At 42.3% G+C, this 23,573-nt stretch overlaps 3 protein-coding genes across 6 annotated transcripts in view; 2 read left to right on the forward strand and 1 right to left on the reverse strand.

Annotated features, from left to right (window-relative positions):
* Window positions 1–80: 80 nt before the first annotated feature.
* On the forward strand, window positions 81–15,211 carry ankle2 (ankyrin repeat and LEM domain containing 2). Of its 3 annotated transcripts, none has more exons than XM_047381263.1 (13): window positions 81–173; window positions 2,973–3,476; window positions 5,444–5,638; window positions 5,820–6,004; window positions 8,168–8,356; window positions 8,453–8,575; window positions 8,868–8,931; window positions 9,609–9,784; window positions 9,876–9,982; window positions 10,469–10,659; window positions 10,862–11,678; window positions 11,874–12,005; window positions 13,546–15,211. In XM_047381263.1, the coding sequence occupies exons 2-13, from the start codon at window positions 2,984–2,986 to the stop codon at window positions 13,751–13,753; spliced, it is 2,880 nt and encodes a 959-aa protein (XP_047237219.1). In that variant the 5' UTR covers window positions 81–173; window positions 2,973–2,983; the 3' UTR covers window positions 13,754–15,211. The 3 variants fall into 3 exon arrangements, with proteins under 3 accessions (XP_047237219.1, XP_047237221.1, XP_047237220.1); XM_047381265.1 differs by having other exon boundaries at window positions 10,895–11,678; XM_047381264.1 differs by lacking the exon at window positions 81–173 and adding an exon at window positions 1,679–1,800.
* Window positions 15,212–15,503: 292 nt separating this feature from the next.
* Window positions 15,504–23,214, reverse strand: pgam5 (PGAM family member 5, serine/threonine protein phosphatase, mitochondrial). Of its 2 annotated transcripts, none has more exons than XM_047381270.1 (6): window positions 22,741–23,214; window positions 20,989–21,161; window positions 20,776–20,901; window positions 20,558–20,646; window positions 18,788–18,921; window positions 15,504–15,773 (listed from the first exon to the last, which is right to left on the reverse strand). In XM_047381270.1, the coding sequence occupies exons 1-6, from the start codon at window positions 22,968–22,970 to the stop codon at window positions 15,623–15,625; spliced, it is 903 nt and encodes a 300-aa protein (XP_047237226.1). In that variant the 5' UTR covers window positions 22,971–23,214; the 3' UTR covers window positions 15,504–15,622. The 2 variants fall into 2 exon arrangements, with proteins under 2 accessions (XP_047237226.1, XP_047237227.1); XM_047381271.1 differs by having other exon boundaries at window positions 18,788–18,918; window positions 22,741–23,213.
* Window positions 21,169–23,573, forward strand: part of zdhhc8b (zinc finger DHHC-type palmitoyltransferase 8b) — a 99,316-nt gene continuing 96,911 nt past the window's right edge. Inside the window, exon 1 of the mRNA XM_047381269.1 lies at window positions 21,169–21,728. The gene's annotated coding sequence lies outside the window, so the exon portion shown is untranslated. The remainder of the gene's footprint in view (window positions 21,729–23,573) is intronic.

Genomic DNA, 23,573 nt, shown 5'->3' on the forward strand with positions numbered 1-23,573 from the left:
GTTCCTTCACTCTGTGTGTGTGTTTTAATATTTCCCGTAATCGACGTTATTGCCGTAATTTTGTTCAGGCAATATGTTGGACTACAGCAGGTCCTGACGGACAGCATTTTGAAAACGTCGCGGTGAGAAGACACGTAGCTTAGCAGCCGGGGAGAGGAGAGGAGAAGGAGGAGGTAGACATGCTTTACTTAAAATATTTTTTTCGGCCGGTAGAGCATTATGTTTTAGCCCCCTAGATGTTTATAAATGTACAGTAAAGTCACAGAAAGAAAGGTCATGGTTCGTCTCGAGTGTTTGTGGCGTGTAACCACTAGCTTGTCATGCTAAACGGCTAATGACGCTGAACAAACAGTTCCCTGCATTAAATCAATAGGCTGAAATCACTAATATTTTTTCACATGAGGCTTTTGTTTTCAAATCCCTTTTAGAGCGTTGTGTACTATGTACATGTTGGCCCATAGACAATCAGTCTTTACGTCCCTGCATGTTCGAAAGTATCGTTCTGAATTATATCTCTTGTTGACGAGAAAACCCTGACATTTAGTTTATCGGGTGTTCATCAGGTCTTGCGTTTTAGTGCAAGCGGAAAATACGTACAGGCATAACATCTTAGTCATCTGCCCAATGGTGTGTTGGTTCAGTAATTGATGCCAAAACGGACCATTCTTTTGTAGTAGGAGACTTTATCCTGCTGATAGAGGCCACAGCCACTAGAGAAAACGGTCTCCATGAAAGGGTGTAGAAAGGCATCCGACAATGCTTAGGTAGGTGTTAGGTATCAAAGTAACATCCACGTGGATGGCACAATCCAATGATTCCCAGCAGAACATTGTCCAATACATTACACTGCCTCTGTCGGCTGGCCCTCCTCCTGTAGTGCATCGTGGTACCATGTATTCCCCAGATATTCTTATCCACACGATGGAAAAGAAAACATGATTCATCAGACCTCACCACCTTCCATGGCTCTGTAATCTGATGGTCATATAACCACTAGTGGTGGACAGGGGTCAGCTTGGGTACCCTGACTTGTCTTCAGCTATGCGGGCTCACATGCAGAAAACTCAGTATTCTGACACATTTCTTTCAGAACCAGCATTAACGGATTCACATGGCCCAACCTTTGCTCGCTCCCTGCATCAGAGACCGTCGGTCGCTCATCACCCTGTCATCGGTTGAATGGAAGCACCCCACAAGACTTGCTGTTTTGTAGATATTCAAACTCCGGCATCTAGCCGTCACAATTTGGCCTTTGTCAAGCTCGCTCAAATCCTTACGCATGTCTTTTTTTCTAACACAACAGTAAGAACAAAATGTCTACTTGCTGCCCAATAGATCCCACCTACTAACAGGTGCCATAATGTTGAGACGAGCACTTTACTTGTCTGATCATAATGTTATGCTTAAATTGAACATGCTTGTCATATTTTGTATTTGTTTACAAAAGGTTAGAATGGTTAAGAAACGATTCCCATGCTGTATAAGTAAATCACTGATACTCTTTTAATGTTGGAATCAGCTTCTGCTGTCCTATATTTGTTTGACGTTTATATTTAAGTAGTGTTTTTTTTTTTGGTTAATCGTTTTCTGCTCGGCGCTCGTCACATTCAAGCCGTGCTGTAGGAGTTTTCCTACTGGCCTTGAACGCATCGCGCGCCCTCCCTTTACAGTGAGCATGCGCATGACATGTTGTAAACAATGAGACTATTCCAGACCGTCTTGAGCTTTGTGTCTAAGTTTATCTGTGCAAAACTAAACGGTAGCCCACAGCTCTGAATCTTTGAAGCGAAATGTTTATCGGTGAGTACAGGGACGTTATCACAGATAGAAGCCGTCACTTACACGTGGATATTTATCAGCATCATTACCGCGTATCAGATTTGTTACGCTACAGTCCGAAAACCCATCTCGTATGACATACTTGGGCGTGACAGCATGCGAGAGAACAGACAAGAATTGACTGCATGTATCCAGCTTGCTATGGGGGTTGCGTTCCTCCTTTATTCAGCCGTAATCGTTTGGGCTATAACAAAGCAAAGCAGTTTGATCTGAGTCGTGTGTTAGCTTTTATATGCTCAGTCCCCGGCTTCTTAAGCCCGATGCTTCTGGTTAGCAAGCTAGCCAGCTGAGGCTAGCCCAACTTTAGTATCGTCTGTTCTCTGAAAATGAAGCGTCGATTAACACTTTTAACATTTGTAAACGTTTTACATGAGTGCTCTTTACGTTTCTATTTATTAAAATTGCATTTAAATTAATCTGAAGGGGAAAAGCTATAGTAAACGTTAAGGAAATTCGACCTAATGAGAGAGAGATAATGACCCCTGTATGTCACATCTTAGTTTTGCTGTGTTTTTCCTAAATGTGGTGGACCTTTTTTAAAGATACAGAAATTGGAAGACTTCTTATGCATGGTTATCTATAGGCTTACAATTTAATGTACTACATTTTTTGACATCGTAGATCTTATGGTTGTTTGTCTGATACATATATAAAGGCAGACAATAATATTCAATATTATTCTTTCTGACTGTGTTGCCAAGGTCGGTGTTCTATTTCTTTATGCGTAGAGATGCACCAATCAGGTTGGCCCTTGCTGGTGTGAATAGTGATCTGCAAGTCAGATACTTGAAAAACTGAAATATTTATCTTCATTATTTGTTGAACAAATTTTACCTACGATCTGTAACCATTTTCAGTATGTAAACACAACAACCAACTTTGATAGACTTTTATTTTTGAGTCTGATTAAAAATCAAATAAAGCTTGGGAAACGTATTCTTCGATGAATAAATGAGGACAATCTAAATTTGTCTGTAATCGGCCAGTCAGACTTCGAAGAAAACCGGAATCAGTCCAGAAAAGCCTGATTGGTGTATCTCTTATTCTTTCACGTCCTATTTCGTTATACTGTGTTTATTTATTTGCGTTATGAATGGTAGCCGGTCATAGCTCAGGTGTGTGTTGTGTTACAGGGAGCTGAAGCATGGAGGCGGTTCTGAGTAGGCTGAAGGGGCTGAGTGCTGCCGAGCTGTCTGAGGAGTTTGTTCGAGCAGACCTAAAGTGTGGCCCCATCACTTCTACCACCCGAGCCACCTATGAGAGGAAGTTAGCCCGTCTTCTGGCTGGACAAGAGGGAGCTCCTACTGAAACAGACAGTGGCTGTTCATCACAGAGCACAGATGACGTGGCCAGTTTCTCCAAACCTGTGGCAGGTGCCACCTCAGCAGTTTCACTTGAGACTAGTGCAGCCAGCAGCAGCTCCTCTCAGAGAAATGGTGAAGATTTAGAATTTGGTTATGGTGTGGGTCTGAACCCTCCAGAGGAGGAGGAGATTTCAGGAAAGTCAGACTTCAACAGCTCTCGTGACTACAGCAACTCTCAATTCAAAACAGAAACGCCTTCAAAGCCAGCACAAGTATCGCCAACTTTGTATTATGGAGTCTGTCCCCTGTGGGAGGATGTCTTGGCACGAAATGGTAAGACAGTCAGAAAGCCACATATAACTGATTCCACTGGGGTTCATGTTCTAAACTGTTTCCTTTTGGGCAGGAAATAACGCAGAGTTTGCTGATGAATTCCTAATATAAAAATAACTGTTTAAATCTGTCTTAGCTCTGTGATACTTTTAACTAACTGACCTTTTAACTAACCGGTCTAAAGTCCTCCTGAAGTTGATCCTGATTGTTTACCGATGACAACATTGTGAACTTTTCAGGTTCGTCTTTTCTAACTCGGTCTGTTTTTCCTTCTGGGTGTTAAGTGGATAGATTTTTTTCTTAGTTTTTGGTGTAACCAAATCAGTTTACTTTATATCAACTTGTTATTGTAGCAACGACTCATGCAGAGTTTTATTTAAAAAAATTCTTTGAATAAGCTCAGAACACAGATGGGAAAAGAGCCCAAAAACCTTCTGAATGCAAGACAAGACAGAAGCGTGAGGCTGGCTGCTCAGGACATTTGGCTCATGCTCCCTTCGTGGCCTTTAATGCCGGCCAGACACCAGGACTTAGCAGTGTTCATTTGCAAATATTAATACCCTTTTTCACATTTTGTCACATTGCAATAACAAACTTGTTTCTATGTAATCGATTAACACAAGGTAGCACATAACTGTGTAGTGTATGGTAAATAATACATGGTTTTTAAAATGTTTTACAGAAAAACAGTGCGGCATGCATATGTAATCACCCCTCTTTGAGTTATTGCTGAGTACAATAACCTTCTGCTGCAATTACACATTTCAATCATTTAGGAAATGTCTTTTGCAACCTTACACACCAAGGGACTGACATTTATACTAATTCAGTTTTACTAAATAGCTTCAGCTCAAACATGTTTTATGGAGAGTGAACATCTGTCAAGTTTCGCCACAGATTCCTAATTGAATTTTATTTAGCTCCATCTGTCTTCTAATTAACCCTGACCAGCTTCCTTGTCTCTGCTGAAGTAAGGAACTCACAGCTTGATGTTGATACCATCATGTTTCCCTGTGGCGATGGTGCATTCAGGGTAATGTGCGCTGTTTGTTTTTCCCCACACATAATAGTGTCCATGTCGGGAAAAGTGTTTAATTTTTGGTCTGATTCGTGACCAGAGCATGTTCTTCCACGTTTGCTGTGTCTAGAGTTGCACGATATTAGAAATTCTTGTGATGGTGACAATATTACTTAGTATTGTGATGATGATATAAAGTGCAACATATGTCTAATTTGGTCTCTCCTCTCTTTCCCATCTGGGCTTCCATCACCCTGAGACCTTTACCATTTTGGGTGATGTCATTTGTATCCACTAAGCATCTACTGCCCTGAGTCTGTCCAACTGGCTAAATATTACATTAGCATGTTGGCTAATATATTCCATAGAACCTGGAATATATTAGCCAACAATTATTGCACTATAAACAGTCCTTGGCGATATGGATATCGCACACACTGATATCCCGATGACGATATGTTGTGGGGCCCTAGCTGCGTCCTCTCATGGCTTGTGGCAAGTTGCAGTTGTGACTTCCGTTTTTTTTTTTCAACACAGATTTTCTTTGGAACATTTCCATAAAGGCTAGGTTTATGGAGTGCATGACTAATAGTTGTCATGTCAGAAGACTCTATCAACTGAGCTGTGGATCTATGCAGCTCCTCCAGAGTTGCTAGAGGCCTCTTGGTTGCTTCTCTGATTATTGCTCCTCTTGCCTGGCTGCTAAACACAAATCTGACCAGTAAGATGTTTATTTGTAGACAAAATTGAAAACCATGTCCACATTGAAGTGGAAACACAGTTGTGATGTTACTAAATGTGAAAAGGGTATGAATACTTTTGCAATTCATTGTACATTGAGGAAATAAAAATGTGGTCCCAGACAGAACTATGAACACCCAATAAAATAGCTATCATCTAACAGAGCTGGTGACGTGTGTGTGTGTGTGTGTGTGTGTGTGTACTGCAGAGGGAGCACATGTTTACATGGATAAGAAAGACGCACTTCAAGCTGTAAAGACCATGAAGGGGGCACGCTTCAAAGCATTTAGTAACCATGAAGATGCAGAGAGGTTTTCTAAGGGACTCTGTGACTATTGCCCCTCTCCAAGCAAGTCCACAACCTGCATCTCTCCCATCAAACTTGGACTGGTCGTCGGGAAAGGTAGGAAGTGTTTGGGTCACAATCAGACTGGTTGGGTTAGATGGAAAGCTAGAATTAAATAGCCATTGTTGCCTGTTCTCTGTGTTAACTTAAGCCTGCTCTTTGAACTTAATAGCATTGTTTCAGAAATATATATAAATGAATATAGTAAACACTAGTTTTCTTTTCCCTGTCACATCAGAAAACCTGGAGGTGGACACCATTAACAGGGAGCGGGCCAACAGTTTTAAGAGCCCACGGAGTCAGGATTTGACAGCCAAACTACGGAAAGCTGTGGAGAAGGGGGATGAGCAAGCCTTCAGCGAGCTCATCTGGAGCAACCCACGCTATCTTATTGGCTCAGGAGATAATCCCACTGTTGTTCAGGTGAGAATATGAAGCTAATATTTTGGTGTTACTCATCTCATTTTCTGAGATGCAGTGATATTGCAAGGGAAAGTAATAAATGCATTGAGTCCTTTGCAAGTTTCATGCATTGCTTCAGTGGATGGTCAAAAACACGGTTGGGGTTTGTGGTCACATAGTTCAGCCTGCATTTGATCAATTCAAAAAATGTAGCTTCTTGTGGACATTTGCTTGTGCTTCTGGCAAATTCCCATCAGCCTGTGCTGTCTTTATAGAGCTTTTAGTTGATCGGCCTACCATAATGGTCTGATGGGTTCTGCGGTGCACTCATGGCCATCGCTGTGGAGTTCTCTTTAAAACTCAACTCAAAGACCTTTCTCATCAGTACCTTGGTCTGTTGCCGAGCTGTCAAACAGCTGAAGCAGGTTTGTTGGGTTAATACAGGTTTGCTGCAAAGGTTTTCTTGCACCCTTCTCCAGATCAGTGCCTTGATAAATTCTGGCCCCAGAGAGTATGACTGAATTTGACCTGTTGTTCATAAAGAAAATTAGATAAGAGGAAGAATTTAATCATGCGGCAGTGTTTGAAAAGGGCACACTTGCATTGATTACGAGCATTTGCCAGCTTCCTTAACCAAGGGAAAATGTGTGAGACTAAATGTCCAGAAATGTATCTGCTTTCTGATGGAACATGTTGCATCAGGTTTTCTCCTTTGCAGGAGGGACAGTTAGTCACAAGAGGTGTTGTATTTAGCTGAGAAATCAAACTTTGCAATAATATCTGCAAACAAATTGCTGAACATTCAACATCTAATATTGTCTCTGGTTTGTGTGTGTCTTACTTAAATGGGTTTGAGTTGTTTAACTGTTTATTAAAACTTGAAATTCTTCACACCTAATAGGTTCTTTACCTTGAAGCGCAAATTTACCTGACCAATCACTCTTTGTCATGCACTTTGTTTTGTTAGGTGTTAGTTTAGACAACTTTAATCACTTTTTATTTTTACAACATTGATGTAACCCTCCACTTTTTTCACATTTTGTCATATTAGAACCACAGACTTTGGGATTTTCTTGGATAGTCCTGAATAAAATCTTTCGAAAGTTACCAAATTTGTAAATGGTCCACTTGTTAGTAATTTATTCTCAGCCTATATGGACTTTTTCTGAGAAGTTGGATGGAGAACTTGTAAACAAACAGAATTAAAACCAAGGAACACACCAGAAAATCCACAATACGATTGTTTAGAAGTATAAAGCAAGATTTTGTTCTAAAACAAACTTTAACACTTTACTCCTTTACATCACCCTGAACACACCATCTTACTGTGAAACAGTGGCGTTGATATGAAAACTGGTCAAAGTTAATGGTAGAAAGGTTGACCTAAACACCGGGCGATCTTAGAAAAGAAGAAAACTAGATGGAGCCTCCAATGGCTTGAGACTAGGGCATAGGTTCACCTCCCAGCAGAACAACAACCCTGAACATGCAGCCAGTTATAAAGCAGTTGTTTCGATCAGGGGTGTCCAAACTTGATTTCTTTTTTTCTAAGCCTGCCTGCCCCAGTGTTTGTGCTTATAACATGACAAAATGTGGAAAAAAGTTCAAGAGGTGTGAATACTTTTGCATGGCAGGTGGGGGGAATGGATCCGTATTAGGACAGATCTGAATAACATGCTTTTTACAGTGAAAGGACTCTATTGGTACTGATCGTTCTTTGAGCTCGTAACATTGAAGCCATAGTTTCACAAACTCTGGACTGGCTCCTCTATAAATAGAGAAACTCAGTCCGACATAGACCCATGACGCGTGTTGATACATAAACATCTTTTCCATTGTCAGCGGCAGCCTCCAGCAGCGACATGCTTTTAGCCAGCATCAAGAATAACTGTCGGTGTTAATGCTGTAAGATTTTCTCATCAAAACATGAAGTCCTTTATGGTTTTCTAAATGCACTATGTAGTGCCACCTCGGGAGGTATTTTAACATAACACTCCTAGCTGCTGTAACACAGCTAACAACAGCTGGTTCTTGATTCCTAGTCATTAAAAATAAAATAAGTAGAAGATAAATCTGAGACATAAGCTGGCAAAGCTGGTTTCAGATGCCGGAATATGAAAGAGAGAATAGACTTGAGATTGAGTGTTATGTCCATGTAATAGTTGTTCTGTGTGGTACCTCCAGGAGGGCTGCCGGTACAACGTCATGCATGTGGCAGCCAAGGAGAACCAGGCAGGGATCGCTCAGCTGCTACTGGACACCATGGAAAACCCAGAGTTCATGCGCCTCATGTACCCAGATGATCAGGAAGCCATGCTGCAGAAACGAATCCGCTACATTGTAGATCTTTACCTCAACACTCCAGATAAGGCTGTCAGTTCTATGTCCATACATGCAACCCACTGACCATTTATTATTTCCAGATGTATAAGCAGAGTTCATTTTATTTCTGTTTCCCTTCTGGTTTAGAGCTTTGAAACACCTCTCCACTTTGCCTGCAAGTTCGGATGTCCAGATGCGGTCAATGTCCTGTGCTCGCACCCTGACATCGATAAGAACTGCAAGAACAGAGATGGCCTAATGCCTGCTGATGTAAGGAGTCAAACACTTCATCATCTTGGTGAAACCACAGTTACTGGCTTGTCATAATGGAAATGATTCATTTCTATGTGAATATAGATATGGGAGCTGTCAGGCAGCTAACTAGAAAAACAATCTGCTGCTGTTAACCTGGGTGTAGCCGCGGAGGATGTGACCTTTTTAAAATCTGTTGGCAACAGCCACTGACTAAATGGCGCCAACTCATTTTAGATGGGCAAATTGTTCTGACAACAGTTGCTTGTGTGGACTTGGCTTTATTCATTTGTCGCCCCTCTTTCCACAGCTTATTTGTAGCAGAAAAAATAAAACCACAGAGGTGAAACAGAAAATAAGTGACTACCTGGAGGGTAAGGATGATTTTATTCCAGTGTTTGTTCTTCCTTCTCCCTACTCTTCAGTGCATGCAATAGAACGAGCTGGCTAATGAGATCTGTTACATGTTCTTCAGTTTGATTTGGACTTTTCAAGTTTTGTTGTGGACCAAAATATTTTTAAAGCTAGGATAGTGATCATATATTTAAGGGGATTTTGAGCCTGTGAACAGGTCCGTGTGTTAGCTATAGGTAAAAGGAAGGACCTGTATTTGCAGATTTCCAGCTTGCCAAGAGAGGCAACTATAATTTGGGCATTTTATTATGATCATTTTCTTGTCTAAACATTTCAATTTACAATTTATCCAAAAAGTAGAAAAGACATTTTTGGTTATTATTTCTATAGTTTGAAAACTATAGAAAGAAACTTTTTACAGTTGACTAAAAGTGATACTTACAGGTCTAAGCTTTAGAAAAACCAGTAATTTTATAAATGGCAGTTGTAGTGTTAGACCAGCACTGTAATGGTTTTAGAACCTGGACATTGCATTTCCTAAACAGCCACCAGCTAAATTAGCCAGCTCACGTTCTGGTGCTGACCAGTAGTGTGGCAGCACGCTCAGATAAACTTTGAGCTGGTTTTCAACTGAATATTTTGTTCTGCAGAGCAGTCTGATTAAGAGTCCTAAAGTTTCAGTTGTGCTGTCTCACAGACCGCTGCTATATCCCATTACTGAGGGCGACCGACAACACCTCCCAGCCCATCATTGGTGCTCCATGGTCGGCAGATTCCTCAGAAAGCCTGGCGCTGATCCAGCGGCACACGAGAAGCCCCATGGATCCCTGGATGACAGTCACAGCCTTCGCTGGCCCACTTAGCCCTTCTAAAGCAAGCTCACTACCCTGTTGCTTGAATATGTTTTATTATCAAATGCCATTTAAACCTGTTGCTGACCGCAACGTATTGTCATAACCCGCAGGCAGATGATTTTCGGCGATCCTGGAAGACGCCACCGAGAGGCCAGGCGGAGCTTTTCCGCCACATTCTTAAATCCGACCCAGACAGAGGGGCTGAGAGAGTTGGCAGGTACATCCGAAACCTTTCTGTATTTTTTTCTTTTAATATACAACCTTTGCGAATAGTGTTTTTAAAATAAACAGTTGCACTGTTCAGGCATAACATTACGACCAGCATGGGCACCCTGACTGGTCTCCAGCTACGCAGCCCTACACCCAACATAGTGTGATGTACTGTTTCTTCTGTCACCTTTCTATCAGAACCAGTATTAATTTATCTGGCAGTGGAACTACACTGGCTCATCTGTTTGATCAGATGACATGGAAAAGCCTTCAGTATTTTTACCAGGATGGGGATAAGGTTCATCCTGTGGTGCACAGGGGTGGCAGAATCAGGCTGTGGGAGTGCTTTGTTATGAGAGTTACACATGCAGTAAGAACAACATATACTACTGGTGGGAGTTGGGCGGCAATCTAAAAGGTGTTTGCAATAGTCAGTGTAAGGGTCCTGTAGTCTAACCAATAAATTACTAATGGATATCTTCTTGAAATTCAGAGACCTTGCTCACAGGATGGGCCATCCCTGGGCTGAGTATTGGGGCTTCCTGGACTGTTTTGTGGATCTGTCCTCCCATGAGGGGCTCCGTAAGCTGGAAGAGTACCTGAGTAAGAAGGATTTCAGTCACAGGGCTCATGAGGGGGCTGGACCGAATGAGACCAGCAACAGGTTCAAAACACCCTCTCCAGGTACCTTCTGCATGCCCTGACAAAGCCTTACTTATTGGAATAGAAAATAGGTTATGTACATATCATTTGTAATTACCTGAATAAATGTGTTATTTGAAATCTAATGATCAGATGCAGTTGCAGATTAAGTCGACCTTTTTTGATGAAGTGCACAATATTAATGGCTTTATAAATCCCTTTTGATTATTCTTTATGGTCTTAGGCAAGCCCAAAAAATTCTGCAACTCAATTTCAGTTGGGGCCTTCCTGGATGAGGGAGACGACATCAGCCTGGAGGAGATGAAAAATCGTCAAAACGCAGCACTGTCCAGTATCACCTCCTCTGTTGCGTCCAAAGACGCCCTGAAGGGAGCTGTAGGCGGGCGAGAGTTCCACATACCACTGCATCACCGCGGAGCGGACCTGATTGAGAACGCCGCCGAGCAGGACCTTCTGTGCTGCTGCAACGATGGCCTCCTGTCACCTGGAGTGGTCTGCAAAAACGAAGTGTGCTCTTCCTCCAGGGATCGAACTCACAACGGAGACAAGGTGTCCCCGCGCAGCTCCCCATCCTCCTCCTGCATGCTGTCGCCCATCTCCAACCTGATGGCGGAGTTTGAACGCATGACGCTCAAAGAGCCTTCAGACAGCCCTACAGGCTGCAGGGAGAGGAGGAGCAGTGGCAGGAACCGGCACAAGGACGTCCGACACTCGTGCAGCTCCTTCTCAGCTACAGACCTCAGCTCGGGGCTGAACCGCCTGTCACTCTGCCAGGAGGGCAGGGATCGAGCGGAGAGGAGCAGCAGTGGCAGCTCAGACGAATACTTTACCGCAGAGGAGAGTCTGGAGTCGCTGGGGAGGACTAGGGGGTCAGTGCCAGGGGTGCGCAACATCTGTGCAAGATCCAAGTCATGGGACCATGGAGGCAGGGACCTGAGCAGCTCTGGCTCCTCTGGCTCCTCTTATAAGTCTCTAGATGACTCCCATGAGTTCTTACCCAGGACCCCTCCGAACTTTAGAAGAGGACTTTTTATTGAGGGGTGAGTCACATTGGTTTCTTTCCTGTTTGAAATGTCAAACTACAGATTATTACTGCTTAAGTAATTCTCTAAAAGGTAACAAGTAACTTTCATATTTTAGGGTCTGTTAAGTCAAGCTAAATGCAACATATCCACAGTGGACGATAACTGATGATTGATAAGACTTTTGCTGATAAATCCTGCATGCTTTAACAGGGACTCGCCCACTAAGCTGGACAGCGAGGTCCTGTCTGCATTAAAGGACACTGATATAGATCCACAGAAGTATCCCAGTGTACATAAGTGGAAGAGCACAATGAAGTCATACTCTCCATCGGACATGCAGAGGTTAGTGGGTCAGCTAACGTTGCATTGCAGTCTGTGTTGTTTATGTTAACCTTACTTTAATGCATGTCTAGAAGAGGCTTTACTAACTGTCAGTAACTGATGTATTCAGATCATTATATCAGGTTATAATCATGTGCCCTCTTTATAAGATACTTTACTCAGTTTTGTATGATAAATGTATCACATTTTTCCATGTTACAATAACACATTTCAGTGTATTTTATTGGCCTTTAATCACCTAAATGTGCATTATTCCCTGTGAGAACAATGCTAACCACTCAGTGGAAAACGGGTCATAAACCTGCCTAATGAAGACTGTTTTTACAACCTTGTTCAGTGCCTTCTTCCAGTCATACCAGTTAAACTCCCCCAACACCAAACCAACTGACTGAATGACGTTAAGACTGCATAGTCCAGTGCCTTGCAGAACCATTTATACGCCCTGAACATGTTGTCATGTGACAACCACAAGCTACACTGGATTTTATTAGGTACACCTGATTGTAAAGCAGAAAGACGATGCGCGCTTTCTATATTTTTCTTACTAAAAATAAGTGAGGCACACGTTTGTGTTGAGCTCCCCAGAGTTAGAACTTTGTAGAACCGGCAGGTCTTTTTGGGCTTTTTGAGAGAAAATTCTTGCCAATTGTATTTTGCGAAATGGCTCAAGCTCAGTCAGATTAGATGCGGTGAATGGCAATTTTCAAGATGTGCTACAGGTTTCGTTAGATTTGGGTTTGGACTTTGACTGTGCCATTCCAAAGCATGAATATACTTTCTCAGCTGTGCCATTGTAGCTCTGGCTGAATGTTTTGGGTCTTCAGGGTGTTTTGTATGTTGGCCACAAAGTTCAGTTTTGGCCTCATCTGACCAGAGCAGCTTCTTCCACATGTTTGTTGTGTCCCCTAGAAAGTTTGTGGCAACTAGAACCTTTTATAGATTTTCTTTTATTAATTGATCACTCCTGGTTCCTTTACCATAGAAGCCAGATTGGTAGACTGCCCGATTAAAAGTTTTCTTAGAGACTGGAGTTTATTCTTTTTTTTTTCTCCTCCTCAAAATCCTTTTAAGTGCTCAAACTGGTTCACAACGTTCTCCCTGACCTGCCTGCTGTGTTCCTCGGTCTTCACCATGCTGCTTGTTCACTAATGTTCTCTAACAAACCTCTTCACACAACTGGGTTTATACTGAGATGAAATTACAGGATTGATGACTCTGTTTACTGATCAGGTGACTTCTGAAGACAATTGGTTGCATTGTGTTTTATTTAGGGGTATCGGAGTAAAGGGGTCTGAATACAAACGCATGCCAATTATTCCGATTATTTTTATTATTTTTATAAAATGTGTGTGTTTGCCACTTGGCAAACACACACTGCCTGGTGTTTGGCTGTCACATTGAATCCCAGTAAAATGCATTGACGTTTGTGGTTTCAGCATACCTTTGCAAAGCATCGCATGTGTCTGTGAAAGTTCAGTTTGTTGCCTTTTCAACAGGTTGGATACAGGGAACTGTAACCCATGTTTTGTGTGTTGCATAGTTGGCCAAGCCCTGCAGTAAAACCCAGACTCAGGATGCAGCATCAGACCTCCAGCTCCCCCAACAGCGGCTTGATGTCTCCCACCGGTCGCTTCAGTCCTGTCCGCCACGCTGCCTCACCAGACTTCAGCCCCAGCCGCTACAGCCCCGCCAGCATCGGCTACATCCAACGCCTCCGCTTCAAGCACCTGAGCGAGCCACTATTCTAAACTGCCCTCTCCTTCGACCACTTTTTCCAGAACTCTTCCTCGATTCTACAACCCCAGTTGCACCCAGGTCACAACAGCAGAGCGCAGAGACCCCAAACCTGACAGAAATATGCACAAGTGTCTGGAAGATTTGTATTGACGATGTATGGTACTACAACGTAAAACAGGAATTCTCATCACATTAGACTGTAAAAAGGAGAATCTGAAATGTTCGTTTATGTACTGTATGGGTGTGGACTATGTTGAATTCATGAAAAAGTGTTTGTGGCAACTGTGAAACACCTTTATCATAGCCGGAGTCGACGTTTTTTGGAATATTGTGAACCCAAGCCACACTTCTCCAAAGTTTAGCTGGTCACTAAAACCATGGAATCCTCATCAGGGTTCTGTCACCGAAAGATGTTGTGGAAAATACTAAAACAAGTAATTTGTCAATATTTTAAATATTTTTTTGTATGTTTGTCAGTAGCACAAAAAGTAAATGTTTTTATTAATGGTGTTTAAAAACTGCCATTTCCATGTTGTTCCTCAGTTCAGGAATTGCCTTAATTTTCTGAAGTGATGAACCCGTTTTCAGTTTAGACGCATTTAAGCTCATACATAAAATGGAAAAACCAGATCTTCCATATTTTTAGGTTAATCTGTAGTAAAATATTTGTTTTATGTCTATCTGGTAGTTCCTGGATGTCTTGACGTTTTCTTTGTCCCATTAAGGGCAGCCTTAAAATGTGCCATTTCCTTTTTTTTTTTTTTGTCTTTTTGGATTCTATTTGCACAAGCATGTCCTTCAGTGCGAGTTCAATTTGTTCGGCCTGTGCTAAACCTAGCCTGAGATCACCTTTTAAACTGGGTTTTTAAGCACTAGAGGGCAGCGTGACTCCAGAAGTAAACCCAACACCACAATCCAGACCTAATCGTTTAACAGGCCTGTTGAGATAACATGTCAACTAAGCAGAAGCTGCCTTATGTGATTAGAGCGCTGCATCATGTTACCAGCTAATTCCCAGTATTATAACAAAATGTGCTCCACAGAATCAACGTACTGGGAGTCTGTTCTGGCTCCAGTGTCCCAACTGTGTCCTCATGTACATGCGACTGGTTGAGGTTGTTCACAACCAGCTCAATGTTTAGATGAGGGAAAAAACAACTCTTGAATTTCCAAATTGACCATACTCTCTGAAGTTGAGAATGTTCTGAATGTATTTTTCTAACCTTTATCTAAGAGCACAATCCACTTCACTAAGATTGTATTGTCATTCTTGTGCTCTTAGGTGAGGAGATCAAATTCTGGTCTCTGAATGTTAATGAATGTGGAACTTTGAAAAAAATGCACCTAAAACATTTTAACATGCTTCTTGTGCTTTTAGCATTCTGTACTTTATTAAATTGGACTTTCATGATTTTTCTGTATGTATGGACTTCATTTGCTTTTATCTAATCAATAAATCTTCACTCCCACCTTCTTTGTGTATTTCTGGTAATATTTCAGAAAAACAAAAACAACCCGAGACATTTCAGAATTTATTTACCGCGTTACAACATATCCCCCCCCCCCCCCCCCCCCCCCCCACTGTACTATGTACACCTAACAGCATGCATGGACAGCTGGCTAGATAAATAGACCCTTTTTGGTTTAAAAATTAGTCACATAAAAGTCCTCAATTACATTCAGCAGGTGTTGCAGCAGTTTTTCACTTCTCTTGGCAATGGCATGGAAGTAATCACAACAACACAGTCTCACATCATGATGGTAGATTGATTAGAAAATGAATTCATCAAAAGTTTATTTTCAAGACACTTGAGGAAAAAAACTGAGATTTAACCCTGAAACCCATCTTTTTTAAAAGAAACCTGCTTTTCTCTGAGCCATTAGGTCCGTGTTAACTTGTCTGGAGGCATGAATCCTGCATCTCCCAGCGTCCTGAGGGCCACCCTGCCACTCGGGCGGATGGTGAGCCAGGTGATGCTGCCGTTGTGCAAGCCAATACGCAGCCAGCCCTCAGGGGGGAACTGCAGAGCCCTGAGTGGGAAGAAAGATAAAATATTACAAGGGGAAATATACACGTACAAGTTTTACAAATGCCGTTTGACGATACTATCTTTCAGCGTCAAATTTGTTTCCACACTAAAATGTATTTTTCTACACTTATCCTGACTTGGAAAATGATGGAATTAAATTCCAGGCTGTAGGAACCCTGCTCATAAAGAGCATTTAGTATTATGTTCAGAGGAACACTAAAGCTGGGAACACACACGACCTTCACAGTCGTCCCAGATTCTGAAAAGACCCGGTGTTCACACTAACAGACTGGTTCACGACTGAAAGACTGGAAATCACACACTTAACTGGACCTGCGGCTGGATCACACACTGCAGGAGTTATCAGACCAACTAAGGCCAAACTCTCATGAGGGTGTCAGTTTGAAGGAACAAACATACCAGTAGGTGGCGCTTTTCGTCTAAAATAAATGAGATACATTTTAAAATCTGTTAAGTTGAACCCACATGTGTTGACTGTGCTGTTTGTTAAACTCATGGTGAGAGGTTGGAGCATGTTTGCTGTAATCTTATTTCTACCTGAACAGACTAGATCATGTTTTGGCTGGATGGCAAAAATTAACATTAAGGAGGCATGATATACAGGTCCTTCTCAAAATATTAGCATATTGTGATAAAGTTCATTATTTTCCATAATGTCATGATGAAAATTTAACATTCATATATTTTAGATTCATTGCACACTAACTGAAATATTTCAGGTCTTTTATTGTCTTAATACGGATGATTTTGGCATACAGCTCATGAAAACCCAAAATTCCTATCTCACAAAATTAGCATATCATTAAAAGGGTCTCTAAACGAGCTATGAACCTAATCATCTGAATCAACGAGTTAACTCTAAACACCTGCAAAAGATTCCTGAGGCCTTTAAAACTCCCAGCCTGGTTCATCACTCAAAACCCCAATCATGGGTAAGACTGCCGACCTGACTGTTGTCCAGAAGGCCACTATTGACACCCTCAAGCAAGAGGGTAAGACACAGAAAGAAATTTCTGAATGAATAGGCTGTTCCCAGAGTGCTGTATCAAGGCACCTCAGTGGGAAGTCTGTGGGAAGGAAAAAGTGTGGCAGAAAACGCTGCACAACGAGAAGAGGTGACCGGACCCTGAGGAAGATTGTAGAGAAGGGCCGATTCCAGACCTTGGGGGACCTGCGGAAGCAGTGGACTGAGTCTGGAGTAGAAACATCCAGAGCCACCGTGCACAGGCGTGTGCAGGAAATGGGCTACAGGTGCCGCATTCCCCAGGTCAAGCCACTTTTGAACCAGAAACAGCGGCAGAAGCGCCTGACCTGGGCTACAGAGAAGCAGCACTGGACTGTTGCTCAGTGGTCCAAAGTACTTTTTTCGGATGAAAGCAAATTCTGCATGTCATTCAGAAATCAAGGTGCCAGAGTCTGGAGGAAGACTGGAGAGAAGGAAATGCCAAAATGCCAGAAGTCCAGTGTCAAGTACCCACAGTCAGTGATGGTCTGGGGTGCCGTGTCAGCTGCTGGTGTTGGTCCACTGTGTTTTATCAAGGGCAGGGTCAATGCAGCTAGCTATCAGGTGATTTTGGAGCACTTCATGCTTCCATCTGCTGAAAAGCTTTATGGAGATGAAGATTTCATTTTTCAGCACGACCTGGCACCTGCTCACAGTGCCAAAACCACTGGTAAATGGTTTACTGACCATGGTATCACTGTGCTCAATTGGCCTGCCAACTCTCCTGACCTGAACCCCATAGAGAATCTGTGGGATATTGTGAAGAGAACGTTGAGAGACTCAAGACCCAACACTCTGGATGAGCTAAAGGCCGCTATCGAAGCATCCTGGGCCTCCATAAGACCTCAGCAGTGCCACAGGCTGATTGCCTCCATGCCACGCCGCATTGAAGCAGTCATTTCTGCAAAAGGATTCCCGACCAAGTATTGAGTGCATAACTGTACATGATTATTTGAAGGTTGACGTTTTTTGTATTAAAAACACTTTTATTTTATTGGTCGGATGAAATATGCTAATTTTGTGAGATAGGAATTTTAGGTTTTCATGAGCTGTATGCCACAATCATCCGTATTAAGACAATAAAAGACCTGAAATATTTCAGTTAGTGTGCAATGAATCTAAAATATATGAATGTTAAATTTTAATCATGACATTATGGAAAATAATGAACTTTATCACAATATGCTAATATTTTGAGAAGGACCTGTATAGGTTTAGTCTATAGGGACAATGTTTTATTAAAAAATGTCAATATTCATTAAATGAAGTCCCATTCAATATGTGAATTGTTCAATAAGGTCATTGATTATGTTCTGTGTTTTAGTCTTGAAGATCCAAGTATCTCTCTGTTGTACTTGACAGCTAACAGTTTGCATCATGCCCAGTGCTGTTATTCATTTATGTTCATGTTGTTTGATAGCTACAAATAAAGTTTGCAGAAAAAGTCAGTCCCAGCCTCTACGAGTGTGTGAGGGGAAGCGACCCGACCTCAGCCACACTCAGACAAACGGGTAGCGTTTGCAGCTGGGTCCGTGATCCGTTCACACTAGCCGACTACATCATTCAACATGTTTGCTTGACTGCGACTGAGGTCAGACTTTGGTCTTCACCTTCTCTCACGCTTACAGATTTTTGTGCCGACTTGCCCTGCAGACTGACTGCAGCTGCTTTCCCCGGCTGGGAATCGGGTGTGGTCCCGGCTTTATGTGCGCGGGACTTTTTATTGCGATCGTAATTTCCCCTCGGGGATCAATAAAGTATCTCTGAATTTAATTTGAATTGAATTAGCGACCCCTGTAGTTTTAAGTGGCAAGAATTACCCTTTTCGAATTTTAAAAGTAATGCACATCATGTATGAAATTGATGGAAAAACCACTGGGAAACAACTTTTGGGGGTAAAAGAACAGCAGTACAGTCTGTTGGACAATGGTTAGCCAAGCAAAAAGCAGCAAACCCAAACTGGTTTGAGTTGAGGCGCCGCCACCACAAACCTGCAGACAAAATAACGGATGACATTGGCATGACACACGATGATCTCATAGCTGTCCTCTTTCTGCTTGGGGTCAGCCCGGTGGATGTAGCGGCGGAAGGCTGCCTCAATGCGAGCTCCGTCTTCATGGTACTGCTGGAGGACGGTAAAGAGGTTGAGAGCTACCTTTGCTGAATGAAAGGGTTCAAACTGAACCCTTTCATTCAGGGCAAGATCAATACATGGTGCTGCTGTGCACTGCAAGGAATGAATGATGGCTTTCAGTCCAAATACATGGAAAGCCTCAGAAAAATACATGCGGTCAAAATTTACTTCAAGGGTCCTTCTCATGATTATTTCCCAAAATCCAGACATCAATAACAGTTTTATCTAACATCACATTAATTCAGAACTGGAAAGCTCGTTTTTGAATTTTCAGCATAAGTACCAGCTGACAACTGAGTCCAAGATCACTTCAACATGCTAGAGTATTCCCAACCCTTGGACTTTTCCACATTTTGTCACATTGCAACCTCAGAGCTTCAATGTTTTTAATTTGGGCTCTAAGTAGTAGACCAACCAAGTAGAATCTAGTTGTGAAGTAAAAGAAAATGGATTCAGTTTTCTAAATTATTTTACAAATAAAAATCTTAAGTGTGGCATGCATTGTATGCAGTCCCCTTTAATCTGATGCCTTCATGGGTCACTTCAGTCCACCAATGTGTCATTTAATGTCTGTATAAATCCAGCTGTTCTGTGAAGGCCTCAGAGGTTTGTTAGAGAACATTAGTGAACAAGCAGCATGGCGAAGACCAAAGAACACAGCAGACAGGTCGAGGAGAAGATTGTGGAAAAGACTAAACCCCAGTTAGATTATTAACCAATCTGAAAATGGAAAGAGTATCGTACAGCTGTAAAACTACCGAGACATGGCTGTCCACCTGAACCCACTGGCTAGGCAAGGAGAGTTTTAATCAGAAGCAGCCAGGAGGCCAATGCTGACTCTGGAGGAGCTGCAGAGATCCACAAATTAGAACGTTTTGGCCTACATGCACAACACTACGTTTGACAGAAATCACAACAAATACAGGACAATTTTGGAAGAAAAAAAATACCTGAGACTGGGATGGAGGCCAACATTCCAGCAGGAAAACAACCCCAAACATTCAGCCATTGAGCTGCGATGGACTGGTTCAGATTAAAGCATAAGGACACATTGCAATGGCCCTGTCAAAGGTCCAGACCTAAATACAACAGAGAATCCGTGGCAAAAATGGTGTACTGATGTTTAGAGACTCTCCATTTAATCTAATTTAATTTGAGCTATGTTGCAAAGCACAATTTCAGTCTGTAAATGTCCAATCCTAGCAGACACATACCCGAAAATACCTGCAGCTGTAAAAGCAGCAAAAGGTGGTTCTTCCAAGTGTTAACTTAGAGTGGCTGAATATAAAACAAAATGCATCACACTTTACAGATTATTCTTTGTGATCAGGTTGAAAACCTCGCATCGATTTTGTTGTAAAGTGACAAAATGGAAAAGCTTCAAGCTGCATGAATACATTTGCAAAGCATTTTAAAGGAACAAACATTAATCAACTGATCAACAGCCCATTCCTGCGCCAGTGCACCGATGTACTGGCCATAAATGCTTTAAGCCTAAACCAGTGCTTCACACGACACCTGCTCACCAACAGGAAGCACACTCACTGAGCTCAACACGAATGTACAAACACAAACAGATGGAGCCAACAGTCCTTTCTATGGTCAGAGCCAGAGTGGGTTCACTCACCACAGCATCAGGCTTCCAGTGGGTGACTGGTGGAACTGGTTCTATAGGTGCACCCTCTCTCAGCAAGTCACAGCTCAGCAGCTCCACACCTACATTGGAATAAGATTTGGAGTGGAAAAAAAAAAAAAACAGTAAATCATGTTTATTTTGAGTTTCATCCTTTTCAATAAAGACAGAGTGAAGCTTCTGTGGTCAGGAACGTTTCACCACTCAACTACCTGGGATGTGTTTACTGATGATATGCGCAGTCTCAGTAGCCCTGGTCATGCTGGAGTGGATCAGGACATCGTATTTTAAACCTAACGCTGCTAACCTCTGACCCGTTAACTCAGCCTGCTCACGGCCTGAGAAAAGACAGAAACATAAAAACATCTGTGCAGGGAAATAAACAGACTGAGTGTTAAATGAAACAGTTAGGATGCAGTTAAGACCTAAAGGTGTGAGGAACCTCTCCGTGTCACCGTTTCCACTCAGGTTGTATTGGGAATGCCTGATGAGGAGAATGTGGCGTGTGGCTTTGGGTTTGCTGTTGTCCTGCTCTGAGCTGGGATCTTCAGTAACGCGCTCCTTCTTCCTTCCATTGGACAGCACAGATGGGTCTCTCCTAACAAAAAGGTGATTTTGAGATCAGTTGAGGCTTTAGTTAAAGAGCAGAAAACACTGTTGACCTAACAATGATTCAACATCATGAGCACTTTGAGGAAAATCTCCTAATGTGGCCTGACAAATCCCTCCACTCACCTGGACTTAGACTTTAAATTGACTTACATGCCACTGACAATCCATCTTGTTGAATAACAACCACACTAACCTAATTCTTGTAATCACGTCTTGACTTTGTCCAGAACCGGGTCAGAATTAGGTTCTCGGGAGTATGGTCCAAATCGACTCAGCGTTTACACATCTCAGATCCACCATAGAAGGCGATCAGTGTTTTATCAGCCATCGGATGAAGCAGTAAGCCAGAACAAATGTGAAGTAGTGATACGACAAACTACAGGGAGCAGTAGAACATTATTCAGAGAGCAAGCTGAGCGTCATCACTTCCTGACCCTCCACTGCCCGTCTGATGCGAGAAATGTGTCGACTGACGAACAGCGAGGCAGACTTTAACACGCTGAGGATGATGCACTGTTTAAAGCACTGAATGCCTTTGGACAGCCTGCGTGAGGTTTGGGACGCAGAGTTCAGACAGATATTACACATTATATTAAGCGTTAATTATGCTTTTTTTGTTGTACATGCTTCCTTTTTTAATTTAGGATTTTGTGCATGCCTACTTGTCTCAGGTTGTTTTCTACACATTTACTCCTAGACTTGTTTGTCCATTTTGTTTTGCTCCTTAATCAACTCTTTTCTGCAGAGACAAGTGAAATTCTCCAGTTAGAATCAATAAGGCTGTCTTATGTCATGCTTAGTTTGACATTATAACCAGCCCTCAAAGATGCTAACTCTTTATACTGGACTTAAGTTCTGGTGACGCCAACTATGTCAGCACAAATATACAATTACAGTCTCTGCAGTTTTAAGAAAACCTATTAGTTCATGATATGCATTCTTGCTTGAAATGTTGTTAAAGCAAAAGTTTGGCATTTTCCCTCAAGGTTACCATAGCATGATAATATCTTTCATGTCCATGATATTAGGAATTGTATTATTATTGGACTTTTGAAGGTGATGCAAAACCTTTCTAGGCTTATTGTTTAGGAATAAACTAAGTACTAGTTTCAGAGATGAAACAAGATGACTTCAAATAGGTTTGTGATATTACAGAACACCTTCTAGTTAGGCCTTAATTAAGAAATATCTTCTAAAAGTGATGCCAAATTTGACTGGATTGTCGTTCAAACACCATCTGATGACGTCAAACGCTTACTGTAAATGTCTCCTTAAGGATTAGGACAAAGTCTGATGTATGCTATTCAAGTCTCACTTTCAGTCTTCTATGATGTCCAGTTCTCCAACTGAACTTTACCTGAAATGAAGCACAGGCTAAGAACAAACAAGCCCAGTAGCGGTTCGGTCCATTCACTGCATACCAACTGAATTATGCCGGAAGTTTTACATGCCTAATTTTATTTGTAACAAAACCTAACAGCGAATACTAAAAGAAGAGGGAGCAAAGTTCGGTTTCTGTATACACTCAAAGAACCAGACGGTCGTGAAGATGTAGAGGAACCTACTTGTCCCAGTTGAAGTCCCAGCCAGGTCCGGTTGGGGCTGGTGTGTGGGTGGCAGGGGTCCAAGCCGGCTGCGCTGCATGAAGGACGCCAAATCTCGACCACCGGCTCGCCCCCTCTCCGCGGTGCTCCCCGAAGTACCCGCGGGAGTCGGCGGCCACAGCCGCGAACACGAGCGCAGCGGAGCCTCCAGCGAAGCTGCAAATAAGTTTGAAAGTTTTCCGGTACGACATCCTGCGTAGCCGTCGACGAGCAGGCCGAATAATACGGGCTAATTAGCTGAGCTTAACGGGTATCCTGCAAACAAGACACGGCACTGTTTAACAGCAGCGTCTCTTCAACTAAACGACGTTTAGCTGTTAATTTTAAACTTAGCAGTGTAAACCAAAACAGTCGTCGTATCAAGATCCTCTTATTATCTGAACAGTTGAAAAGTGACTGAATGAGAAGAAAAGCTAATCAACACAGACGCCTACTAAAACTATGGTGGCCCGTGAGAGTCAAAACGGTTTCGTTTCTCTCAAATCTCAGTGTTTACCACAAGAGGGCGCCCTTATGCACAATAGAAAAAGTCTGATTGAGAGAGTACATTTACTGGGAACAAATACACGAGCTTCTGCGACGCTGGTTTACTGCTTTAAAAAATAGCATCATTTTTCTTGAAATTTTTCCTCCGAAAGAGTCCCGTCAATCCAAAAAGTTTGTTTTATCTGCTCAACACCCCAAATATCTGCTGGTTGGAGGGATCGTGACACAAGAGGGCGCATCTCTTAGCAGTAAGCAGGAGGATAAAACCAGGTAGCAGTGATGCTGCGGATTGGGAGGAGTTTTCTTTA

The sequence above is a fragment of the Girardinichthys multiradiatus genome, chromosome 12 (genome assembly GCF_021462225.1).
Source record: "Girardinichthys multiradiatus isolate DD_20200921_A chromosome 12, DD_fGirMul_XY1, whole genome shotgun sequence".
In the NCBI taxonomy this organism is placed as follows: domain Eukaryota; kingdom Metazoa; phylum Chordata; class Actinopteri; order Cyprinodontiformes; family Goodeidae; genus Girardinichthys; species Girardinichthys multiradiatus.

Coding starts and splice junctions, on each gene's coding strand:
- ankle2 (XM_047381263.1), top strand. CDS start 2,984: ATGGAGGCGGTTCTGAGTAGGCTGAAGGGGCTGAGTGCTGCCGAGCTG. Junction 8,357..8,452: donor TCAACACTCCAGATAAGGCT/GTCAGTTCTATG, acceptor CTTCTGGTTTAG/AGCTTTGAAACACCTCTCCA. Junction 11,679..11,873: donor AGAGGACTTTTTATTGAGGG/GTGAGTCACATT, acceptor ATGCTTTAACAG/GGACTCGCCCACTAAGCTGG.
- pgam5 (XM_047381270.1), bottom strand. CDS start 22,970: ATGTCGTACCGGAAAACTTTCAAACTTATTTGCAGCTTCGCTGGAGGC. Junction 21,162..22,740: donor TGGGACTTCAACTGGGACAA/GTAGGTTCCTCT, acceptor CCTTTTTGTTAG/GAGAGACCCATCTGTGCTGT. Junction 20,902..20,988: donor GAGGTTCCTCACACCTTTAG/GTCTTAACTGCA, acceptor GTCTTTTCTCAG/GCCGTGAGCAGGCTGAGTTA.